The 12,374-nt window shown below is 53.3% G+C and overlaps 1 protein-coding gene and 1 non-coding gene across 2 annotated transcripts; both read right to left on the reverse strand.

Moving 5' to 3' along the window:
• Window positions 1-229: 229 nt before the first annotated feature.
• On the reverse strand, window positions 230-12,117 carry LOC119089971 (malonate--CoA ligase ACSF3, mitochondrial-like). Its single transcript, XM_037212773.1, is given in 11 exon segments — window positions 230-1,140; window positions 1,878-1,933; window positions 1,936-2,164; window positions 2,687-2,820; window positions 5,945-6,113; window positions 6,723-6,801; window positions 7,029-7,229; window positions 7,667-7,823; window positions 8,415-8,684; window positions 10,129-10,487; window positions 12,042-12,117. Coding segments are annotated over 10 exon segments (1,848 nt in total). The 5' UTR covers window position 10,487; window positions 12,042-12,117; the 3' UTR covers window positions 230-945.
• Window positions 3,209-3,281, reverse strand: TRNAF-GAA (transfer RNA phenylalanine (anticodon GAA)). Its single transcript has one exon. It is a non-coding gene; the product is annotated as a tRNA-Phe (tRNA).
• Window positions 12,118-12,374: the final 257 nt, after the last annotated feature.

The raw sequence follows: 12,374 nt of genomic DNA on the forward strand, positions 1-12,374 counted from the left end.
ATCATGAGCAATTATCAACGGTGAGAAGCTGGATAATAGGTCGATTTCCCCATTATTTTCACACCATCTGTTCACCGTAAGCATGTCTCAATGGTGATCCAAAGTTATGTCTCTGCGTTACGCACTAACACCAGATGGACTGACCTTGGAGCTCGCCACCATTTCGGGCTCTCCATTGACTCAGCTTTGGCATTACGCAGTTCATGCACGAAGGATACAGTCCTGCATCGATCGCTCTATATTTTGCGAGCCATAAGCATTTAAGCATCATGCAGCTATACCTGTCAAGTCCAGACCATCTGCACATAGCTCCCAAAAACGCATAACACTTGCTAACTATTGTCACGCAATTATTGTAGTCATGGATCACGTCCACGTCCGGTACTGTCCACTATGAGTCCCAGGGAACAAACAGTACAACGACACAAAATGTCACCAATCAATGATCAATGTATAGCTCACTGAGACATCAGTGCAGCTGCTATAAAATCACATTCCAAGTTATCACAGGGCCTTCCTCTACAGCTAATATTAGTGAATTCTGGGCAGTGCAAGCACCACCATTGCCCTAGTCCTGAGTGACTGTACCCCCAATATCACCTCCAATTACAGACAAGCTGTTGTGTTCGTGATGAGCAGCTCACCACCACTGAACAGACACTCTATTGACGAAGAGTCAATGAGCCTGCGGAACACAGGCACAAATGCCACCTGCCAAATCAGAGCAGCAACTGGCATATGCTGGAAGAAATCCATCCTCGCATTTTGTCATCGCAGAATAGCATGCCTAACTGAGCCACCCAGCATACACAAGCGACAGACCAAACCGCACCGATGGCACCTGTCACTCCCAGCATGCGATCACCGTCACAAGCCGCCACCTCGCCGCGAGGCGTGATTCCCGGCACAGGCGATCGCCGCGCCGCCTAGCGCCCGGGCCGCGACCTACACCCCGGCGCGCGACTGCGGGAACATGGTCTTGACGAGCTCCTTCTTGTTGACCTTGCCCATGACATTACGAGGCAGCTGGGGCACCAGCCGCAGCACAGTGGGTGCCGCGTACGGGGGCAGCTTCTCCTTGCACCACTCCTTCAGCTGGGCGAGGTCCAGGTCGGCAGAAGCCACCACCACAGCTGCAATCTGAGGCCAGGGCGCGTGTCAGTAGAGGTTACGCCTGGACCACCAGGTGGTGTCGTCAGTAAAGGTCACCACCTGGGGCATGTGCGCAGCTTAATGTCATACGCCGTCAAGCCCCGAGTGGGCACAGCGAGTCCGACCCAAAGCTAACAGTGATGAGCAAGGCCGGACAGGAACCGAGCAGACAGACGAGTGACGGTCACATCTTGCGACGGGGACGGAGGTAACTCCCCCCCCCCCCCCCTGAAAAAACACCGCCGTGACACTGGTATGGCCGTATTCTTCATCCCTAGCCTTTCTTCGCGCAAGCACGACTCACAGAGCCTCTCTGGTCGCGTTAGACGTCGCGTACTTTAGGCCCACATCAGGCGACGGTGCCGCGAATTCCGCCAGAAGCTTCTGAGCCCATGCCGCCGCCGGGAGCGCGACACTCCGTGACCCTGGGCGGGTGACAGCCGAGCCCATGCCGCCGCCGAGCGCGACACTCCGTGGCACTGAGCGGGCGTCAGCCAAGCCCATATCGCCGCCGCGCGCGACACTCCGTGACACTGGGCGGGTGTCAGCTCAGCCCATGCCGCCACACGGGCGCGACACTCCGTGACCCTGGGCGGGTGTCAGCCGAGCCCGTGTCGGCACCGAGCGCGACACTCCGTGACACTGGATGGGTGTCAGCCGAAACCATGTCGGCACCGAGCGCGACACTCCGTAACACTGGGCGGGCGTCAGCCACAGCCACCCACCTTTTGGCCCCAGGTGAGGTCGGGCAGGCCGACCACGGCCACGTCCTGCACGTCGCGTGCTCCAGCAGGCGGCGCTCCACATCCAGGGCGCTGACCTTGAAGCCGCCCGACTTGATGATGTCGACCGAGGTGCGGCCGAGGATGCGGAAGAGGCCGTCGTCGCCGGTGAGGGCGGCCGTGTCGCCGGTGCGGAACCAGCCGTCGGGCGCGAACTCGCGGCGCGTGACCTCCGGCCGCTGCCAGTAGCCGCTGAAGACGGACGGACCGCGCACCAGCAGCTCACCCTCCTGGGGGGAGGGGATCACACGAGGGGTCACCTCCGGCCGCTGCCAGTAGCCGCTGAAGACGGACGGACCGCGCACCAGCAGCTTACCCTCCTAAGGGGAGGGGATTTCACAGGGGGCTCCCAGCCGGCTCGGGGCAGCTGGAGAAATATTGAGCGGGGCCGGGCACCATTGCAGCTGTGATAGTGTATTTTAGCTCCATCCTCGAACATGTCCAGGCATTCCCATCACCACGTCACTAACACAAGCGGGTGTAGATGCACCATAAAATCGATCGATAAAAATCCGTCACTCACTCGCCACCTGTACGAAGCATATGCACTAGAGCAGCTTTAAATTATGATGCGTGATCGGTATGCTGCATTGCTATTTTCAAACAGTCCAGCTCTGTGGCAGCTCCCCGACAAAGTCCGCACTTTCCGGTCTCTGTTCTCACTATTAGCAATCCCTATTACCTGCCCTCTGGAGCCGCTCTCCGGCCGGTTTACGCCCAGCCCTCGCCAACACGGCACGCTCTCTCCGTACCTGGCCCTCACAGCCCGGCGTGACGGTGGTGCCGCGGCTGTTGCCCTCCGCCAGCACGTCGTACTGCTCCCCGGAGCCGGGCTTGAACCGGGCCAGCCGCACCTCCACGGACGGGAACGGCCGGCCGACGGCACCTGCGACGCACAGGGTGTCGTCGCACAAGGCTGGAGCGGCGGGCGGCACGGTTCACGCGAACCAGGCCGCTAATTTGCTATCGATGGAGTAACCGAAATTTGGTGGCATGTCAATCACGGTAAGTTCCACCGCACTGGGGCCACAGTGCCACTTACCGTGCATCCGTTATCTTCCTCTGGTCCACGATTCGCAGTGAGGAATCTACCGCGGTAACACTATGTTCGCCTTCTGTATGAAATTTAGAAACTTGCGAACTAACGTCATTATGTTAACAAACTTCCTGCTGCACAACTGATTTCTGAGCTTTAAAACCCGCTGTTTATACAATATCAGCTGGTATCGTGAGCGGTTTGACGATAACAGTAGCAAAGTTCTAAGAAAGAAAACTGCCGAAACCCGGGATCGAACCGGGGACCTTTAGATCTTCAGTCTAACGCTCTCCCAACTGAGCTATTTCGGCACTGAGCAATGACGGGTGTACAGGATGATACGCATGGAAAGAGATGTATAGTACATGACTACACCACGGCGCTACCAGTGGGTTTGCGAGAAACATTGTAAACATAGATAATACAGTAGTAATAATCTTATTCATCATGGAGAAACCAAAGGAATAGAGAGATAGATGCGTTTATTTCTCTTTCTCCTAGTATTTCTACGAAGGATAAGGCTATTACTGTCTTATCGACATGAGCACATCACTGCGGCTTACTTCAAGCGTCCAAAGCATATTTTCAGTTCGTAACACCTATGCAAATGCCATTTTTTATCGTAACTAACTAGCAAACCAGCTTCAAAAAAATGCATAAATTGATTTGACCGCATTGGTGGTAGGTACAGCAGGCACGCGTATGCAGTGTAAGGACGGATACAGAGCTGCGCCTTCGGGGACCTTATTCTAAAAAAGCATGCCCCAATCTTTCCCAAAATATCAGATTTCGTTTTGCTTTACTTCAAGGAGTGTTGTAAAGGACACATCACCGCGTCAAAGCAAAATTTATTCAAATTGTCTTCCATGTAAAAAAACCTGTCATTTTTGCTCGACTTTGGCAATCTTGGGGAGTGTAGCGGAGGATGTTCCTCTCTGGATCCGTTGACGCAAACGCAGTACGCTATAAAACAGCGCAACACGTGCTGACGCTCCACCATGTGTCCTGTCAACTGCAAATGATACCTCACAGCGCACGAGACCGTGAGGGACCTGGAAACAGCCTGGGACCCTGAACGATGCTCCCGTCTAATTAGCACCTAGTGATGCCATGTACTCCGAGACGGCCCCGGGCTACGAGTCGTCTAGGGCGTGCGCCCGGCAGAGGCCGAGCTGGTGAAGAGCACAATAGCAATAACCAAGGGGCTCAAACTGCCAAGAAAGAGGTCCCTCAAATGGCCGCCCCGGAAAGCTTCTTAAGGCGCTCACTCCAGAGAAGGCAACCGAAAGACGTCAGGGAGCACCAACGCAGGGTAGGCATCTGATACCCGCGGCACAGACAATTAGATTCGAAATCATCACGTGTCTTGAAGAACAAGTAGGAGCAGAGGCCAAGGGATATTCCACAATAATGAAGCATTTTCTTTTCAGGACACCCCTGTTTTGTACTCAGCTCACCAACGCACTTCTGTTGGTTCACACTCAGTGGATTTTGATCTTCTATTCACCCTGTAAGGTCCGACACAGAACCCTGCAAGGTATGTACCACTCCAAGCGAAATTCATCGGCGTTCGCGTGCATTCCACCTGATTGGTTGAATACTATGTTAAGACGTAAGGTGATGCTTCTGCCTTTCACCCCATCCGCTACACTACTAGTGCCGCTGAAAATAAGCCTTCTTTCTTAAGAAAACGACTTCTTCACAAAAGTTGTGCCTTGCATTACGTTTCTCCAGCATCGTATGTAAACGTCACCACTACAGCCGGGTAATCGGATTCAGCCGGGTAATCGGATTTGGAGCAATCAAATCTTCGGCGGGGAAAGTGAGCTTTATGTGTATAAATAAAGGCTCCTTCTGAACACCTGAAAACCAAAATTGGCATTACAGCAAAAGTAACTATTCGAACAAAATGACAAAACAACAACGCAAGCCGAGCAGGGAGAATAAAAGCGACTCACAAAATGTTCAGCCATAGGCAATCTTCGGGTGGAGGGTGTAGTTGGTGTAAGAGGGGAGAAGGGAAGTGTATGCGTGTGTGGTTCTGTGTTCTCTGCTCATCTATCTTTCTTCTCTCTCGCTCGCTCTCTCTCTCTCTTCGCTCTCGAGCGCTCTCTCGAGGCGAGAGCGGAGGATACCATCCCCACCTTCTCGATCAGCAGAGACACGCTCCCCTAGCACTCGATCATCTCTCTCGACTCCTCATTCTCTCATAGCTCTCTCGCTCATCCTCGTATCTCTCTTATCTCGCTCTCTCTCTAGTGCTCTCTCTCGATCGATCTCTCTCTTACTCTCTCTCTCTAATCTCTCTCTCTCTCTTCTCTCTCTCTACTCTCGCTCTTCTTCCCTACTACTCTCCCTCTCTCTCTCTCTCCTCTCTCTCTCTCTCTCTCTCTCTCTTCTCTCACTCTCTTCTCTCTCTCTCTCTCTCCTCTCTCTTATCTCATTTTGACCGTCGCTGATCAGCCACTTAGTACATTGATGTACATGATAATTGGTACATTTATGAGCAGCGACCACTGCTCATCAACGTGCTGTTTTGACAAAGCCTTGTAGCTGAAACATCACTGTATCTTTATTTTTCACCTTATCATCAACCATTAATAATCAATTAGGCCACTAGTATTGCTCTTATGTATGTCATGTTCCTCACTGCTGTATTGACCAACTTCAATTGTAATTTGAAATCAATGTAATTCAAATCTTGTAATTTAGAATCAAATATATCAAGATAGCTTACAGCATGCAAAATGTTACCACAAGCTAAAAAAACATGTCATTTCAAAAGAATATTCATATATATATATATATATATATATATATATATATATATATATATATCCCGATTTCGTAATGCAACCCAGCAGAATGCTCCGCACCAATCGACACTACGCTAAACGAGTCAACATCATGCAGAGACCCCTCCCCCCACCCTACACACACAGTGTGCCAGCGGCGGTGTCGGCGCGTCACTGACCTGGGACTCTGGTTCCGTGCAGGGGGTTGGTGAGCACCATGCCGGTCTCGGTCATGCCGTACCGTTCCAGCAGCCGGTGGCCGGTGGCCGCCTCCCACTCGTCCATGATGGGTCGGGCCAGGGCCGCCGACCCGCTCACCATCAAGTCTGGGACCCAGACGGCGTGAGTCTGAGGTACGTGTGGGCCTCACAACCGGTCTGGGGTACACCTGGGCCTTACAGTCCTCACTACCAGTCTGGGGTATACCTGGGCCTTACCGTCCTCACTACCAGGCTGGGGTATACCTGGGCCTTACTGTCCTCACTACCAGTCTGGGGTATACCTGGGCCTTACTGTCCTCACTACCAGTCTGGGGTATACCTGGGCCTTACTGTCCCTGCTACCAGTCTGGGGTATACCTAGGCCTTACTGTCCTCACGACCAGTCTGGGGTATACCGAGGCCTTACTGTCTTCACAACCAGTCTGGGGCATACCCGGGCCTTACTGCCCTCACAACCAGTCTGGGGTATGCCTGGGTCTTACTGTCCTCACTACCAGTCTGGGGTATACCTGGGCCTTACTGTCCTCACTACCAGTCTGGGGTATACCTGGGTCTTACTGTCCTCACTACCAGTCTGGGGCATACCTGGGCCCTACTGTCCTCACTACCAGTCTAGGGTATGCCTGGGCCTTAGTGTCCTCACTACCAGTCTGGGGTATACCCAGGCCTTACTGTCCTCACTACCAGTCTGGGGCATACCGGGCCTTACTGCTCTCACTACAAGTCTGGGGGATACCTGGGTCTCGCCGTCAGACTGATTCCGCAACAAATTTGTCCTCATCAGTCTGACGTAGAAACGAGTATTGACTATTGTTCTGAGACGGGCAAAGTCCGATCAGTTTGAGACAGCGACATACCTCAATGTCATTCTGAGTAAACAGGAGTGCCTCGCATGAGTGTGGAAAGATCAAACGCTTCATCATCTCTCGGCTTCAAACGACTGTCGCATCAACTGGCGTGCCAAGTGCCAGGCCGTGCCATAATTTTCCACCATGCGTTCACCGAATGACCACGTCAGCCAACAGAAATCGTTTTCACTCACCTTATTTTCGAAGTGCACACGTCTTTCACAAAGGACTGGTAGGCGATGTTGTTTTTACTCTTCCTCCTGTACTCCTCCAGCAGCTTGGCGTAGATGGTGGGCACAGCCATGAACATGTTGATCTGGTCGGCCGTCTCTGCCACAGTGTCCAGGAGCTCCCACCATACGCGCTTTGCATCAAACTCGGGCAGCATCACGCACCTGCGGCGGGGCAGCACGACACTGTACCGGCGGCAAACGCCACGGCAGTCGCAGGTCCCTGTAGCGGAACCGAAACACACCCTGGACTCTCGACTGACGGTAGCCTCACACGTTAGCAGACGCAGAATTCCAGCGTAGCATGGCTTCCAACATGCACAAGAGAACATGCATATTCTGGCAGAGCGCACGTGGCAGGGCACACGAGGATTCCAGAGGCAAGCACGGGCATAACAGCTGTCCGCCTTCGCAAACCTCCATCGACACGCTCCTTCCTGAACGACGCTAGTCCTGGTGATAGCCCGCTATGTTGACGGGAAGCGGCAGCACGTGGGGCCAGCAACCCTCAGCCGACCCCCACATGGCGCGGACGCGCAGCGCGCCGACAACACCGCCGGCCGGTGGCGCTGGCGCGCGGGTCGCCTGTCGGCCTCTCTCACCTGGCGCCCACATACAGCGGACACATCAGAGCGTTGACGATGCCGTGCGTGTGGTGGAGCGGCAGGGTGTGTAGCAGCACGTCCGAGGGGCGCCACTCCCAGGCGGACACCATGTCGCGCACCTGACTCAGCAGGTTACCGTGGGACAGCACGACGCCTGGGAGGAGACGGTGCGGACGAGTCAGAGGCACGCGCCGCTCGTGAGGCCCGTACCTGGCGCCGGAAGCGGGGCGGACGGACTTATGCCGGGGAGACGTAGTAGCTGACCTCAGTGCGTTTTATAGCGCTTTACAGGCAAATGACGATGTGCCGATGAAAGATCCCAACAGCGGCTCACTTAAAAATACGCACACACGCTTGATACAATCACAAATCCTGAGCGCTTGACACAATCAGGCCCTGGCGCTACACGGGGGCGTCCAACTCCAAATACTCACAGCTTCTGTCATTCAGGTATTAGACCCCACACAGATTAGGCAAATAAACCAGGTAACGGGCTAACACTTAACTGATAAGGAGTACTGGCAAGGGTGGTGCGAGACTTGCTGATATAAGGCGTCACGGACTACCCGCATCGCTCCACCCATACACACTGCACGACCCCCTGCGCCAGGTTATCTCTGCACACATAACATCATCAGACATGCCGACGGCATCCACGTCCAGAGCACCCAGACCCAGAAGCCCTACGTGTCGCCGACGCGGAGGAGACCTCCGCTTCAGCCCTTTCGCTCCGCTGCTGCCGTACCTTTGGGGGGCCCGGTGGTGCCGCTCGTGTACAGGATCATGGCGGCGGCGTCGGCGTCGGTCGCGGCACCGGCGCCCGGTGCCGGCTGGGGCGCCTCCTCCCGCCCCTGTCCCGGCTCGGCCACCAGCAGGGGCACGCCGCCGGCCGCCCCCGCTGCCGCCGCTTCCAGGCGCGCCGCCAGCTCAGGCGTGGTGAGCACGGCCGACGCCCGGCTGTCCTCCAGACAGTACTGCAGCTGGGCCGATGGGTGCACCCGACACAGCGGCACGGCTGCGGAGGGGGGGGGGGGCTCTGGTCACGGGCTGCGGAGGGGGGGGGGGCTCTGGTCACGGGCTGCGGAGGGGGGGGGGCTCTGGTCACGGGCTGCGGAGGGGGGGCTCTGGTCACGGGCTGCGGAGGGGGGGGGCTCTGGTCACGGGCTGCGGCGGGCCTCTCCACACCCGGACTGCCTCCCGGTCATCAGGGGCTGTAGAATCGACGCCTCGCTGGCCCACTGGATCTATCCCTAGTCAATGTCGTTATGTGAGCCGCCTCTTGGGTGTTATACGAAAGTTTCAGATTAACATGCAGCAAGCCGTCCACATGAAGAAATACAGATTATGCAATACTGGTGGAAACGAGACAGACATTGGGCCAGCGTGATTAACACTTGTACTTGTTCTGAGTTCCATAGTAGCATGCCTTTGCCAATGCTTCTGAACATTTTCCTCTCTCTGCATACTGCGGTCAGTATTCGTCAAATAAACCAGGGACAGTTGGTGAGCTACCGAACATCTCTGCACTGAGCAGCTAAACACTGGGACATCGCCACAACATGAACACAGCCCGGCTGTAAGGCCAGCTCACCGAACATTTCTACACTGGACAGCCAAACACCGGGACACCACCGCAACGTGAATACAGTCCGGCTGTAGGGCCAGCTCACCGAAAATTTCAACACTGGACAGCCAAACACCGGGACACCACCGCAACGTGAATACAGTCCGGCTGTAAGGCCAGCTCACCGAAAATTTCAACACTGGACAGCCAAACACCGGGACACCACCGCAACGTGAATACAGTCCGGCTGTAAGGCCAGCTCACCGAAAATTTCAACACTGGACAGCCAAACACCAGGACACCGCCGCAACATGACCACAGCCCGGCTGTAAGGCCAGCTCGCCGAACATTTCTACATTGGACAGCCAAACACTGGGACATCATCGCGCCATGAACACAGCCCGGCTGTAAGGCCAGCTCACCGAACATTTCTACATTGGACAGCCAAACACTGGGACATCATCGCGCCATGAACACAGCCCGGCTGTAAGGCCAGCTAACCGAACATTTCAACACTGGACAGCCAAACATCGGGACATCATCGCAACATGACCAGAGCCCGGCTATAGAGCCAGCTCACCGAACATTTCAACACTGGACAGCCAAACATTGGGACATCATCGCAACATGACCACAGCTCGACTGTAAGGCTAGCTTACCGAACATTTCAACACTGGACAGCCAAACATCGGGACATCATTGCAACATGACCACAGCCCGGCTATAGAGCCAGCTCACCGAACATTTCAACACTGGACAGCCAAACATTGGGACATCATTGCAACATGACCAAAGCCCGACTGTAAGGCTAGCTTACCGAACATTTCTACACTGGACAGCCAAACACCGAGACATCACTGCAACATCACCACAGCCCAGCTGTAGTCCAGCTTACCGACATTGCCGGACATCCAGATGCCCCACTGCATGGCCACGTACTGGTGGCCGTTGGGCGTCATGAAGCACACGCGCGAGCCGGGCTCGGACACGGCGCCGGCGACCAGTGCTGCCACCTGGCCGGCGCCGGCCAGAAGCTGGCCGTACGTGTGCGAGCCCGAGGCGTCCACCAGCGCCGTGCGGTCGGCGTGCGCTCGCGCTGCTTCCAGCACGCCGGCGTGCAGTGCGCGGCGTCTGGCGTGCAGGCCCAAGATGGTCGCGGGCCGGAGCAGCATGCCATTCAGCAGCTGCCGTGCACCGTCCGGACCATGCCGGAGCAGGATCCCTGGCACAGATCCTAGGTTGGAGATTAGCATCCTGAAATATGATGGAGATAAGCATTATGTGCTTGATTTTATCCTCTCAAAACTTCCAACAGGAACTAATTGTATTTTGACAGTTCCTTTCTGTAACCATTTTAAATGCACATATGTGTAATAAATTGACTTATTTTCTGGACAGCAATTTTGACTATTTCACTGGTTTAACCATGTCCTGTGGTGTAACTTCCCAGTGCTGTACAGCACTGAAGACATTATTCTGGATGGCTTTGCACCATATAAACAGAGACACTCCAGGCACATTCATAGATTTTGTGACATCCTTTGTTCCCTTAACCATCTCCAAATAAAAAATAATGAGATTGTAACTGCACCTGCATCACCTATACCCCCAATGATAATCTCAAACATGGATTGAAATACTCTGCAGTCACTTTACATGTTTAAATAGCTTCTTATAACATGTATCAGAACTAGTATGCATGATGACTCACAGCTAATGGTGGCAGACATCAGGATATTCAAGTTTTTATTCAAGTATACTCTGGTTATCACAAAACATCATTCAAGTGCCAGACTTTTAATGCCAAAAAAATATAATCATCAGATGCATCAGAGGTTGTCATAGTCTCTATACAATGTGACTATGCAATTCATCAAAATAATGTTTTCATTCTGAGCCTATAGCAGAAAATGCTTGTTCACACCATACAACAATCTTGTGTTCATACCAATCAGCAATCAAACAACAATATCCTAACAACTTGGCTCAAATTCACTTAGAGAATGGCCAAAAAATTCCCAGATTTTTTATTTGCAGCTCATTTGCTTGCTTTACTCACAGCCCATTTCACAAAACAATATTAAGGGACCATGACCTGTGTGAAGACCTTGAGCTTCTACCAGGTCTTCTTCCTAGCTTCTTCCTAGCTTCTACCAAGTCAGCAGCTGATGTTCAGCAAAGACTCATGTCCAGTAAGAACAGCATTGTCAAAGCATTGTATGCAGGCAGCAGAGGGGTAAGTGGCATCATTGCAAGGGCACATATACATGTCTGGCATGAGTGCAATCTCATCACATTGGACCTCCTTACAGTCAGCAAGTCAGATGTTCAGAACATCTTTATTGCCTTCCTGTGTTGGTTTGTCCATGATCGCCTTCAACCGTGTCATTAGGTCATGACCCTGGACAATCCCCTCTGACCTGTCAGGCAAGTACTGGGCTCAATATTAGGATGTGCATGCTTTTTAACCTGGATGTGCAAAAATACCAACCCTCCTGGGTATTCTGGGTATTATATTAGGTAGGTTGGGTATTATATTGTATGGGTAATATATCCCAGGGTTTTTCTTCTTCTTAAAAAGATGAAGTACTTGAAGAATACCCCCTCCTGGTGATGCAAAATAAAATTAATCACTATTATCACTTAAAGGGCATTTACGTCAGTTACGAGAAAATCCACTATACTAATCCACATCGGCAGACGAACGTGGAAAGGAAGATGAGGAACTGCGCCGCTGGCGCGCCTCCATGGTCGTCGCCAAGCGGCCTGCATACCGATAAATAAATTGCGACAGAAGGAAAGTATCACCTTTTATTGATCAAGCACAGTTCAGCCTCCCAAAATCCCGGGCCCAACCTCTGCCTCTCGGCCGGGGGGGGGGGGGGGGGGGCGTAACAACAACACAAGATAATTCGAAATGTATGTTCACTACAGTTCCTTATCGAAGCGTCTGCGGCGCATTCAGTCTACTCAAAAGCTGCTAAATTATTGGTGCACGCTAAAAAAATTCCCCTGCGACGCGTGGGCCACAGTCAGCGGCATTGAGTGCCGCTCGCCTGAGCACTTTTGCCACCAGGGCGTGGGATTTTCGTGTATTATACAAATCATGGCCGCGATATTTTTGGTCTCCATACCTGATGG

The sequence above is a fragment of the Pollicipes pollicipes genome, unplaced genomic scaffold (genome assembly GCF_011947565.3).
Source record: "Pollicipes pollicipes isolate AB1234 unplaced genomic scaffold, Ppol_2.1 Scaffold_3087;HRSCAF=3621_pilon_pilon_pilon, whole genome shotgun sequence".
Lineage (NCBI taxonomy): Eukaryota > Metazoa > Arthropoda > Thecostraca > Pollicipedomorpha > Pollicipedidae > Pollicipes > Pollicipes pollicipes.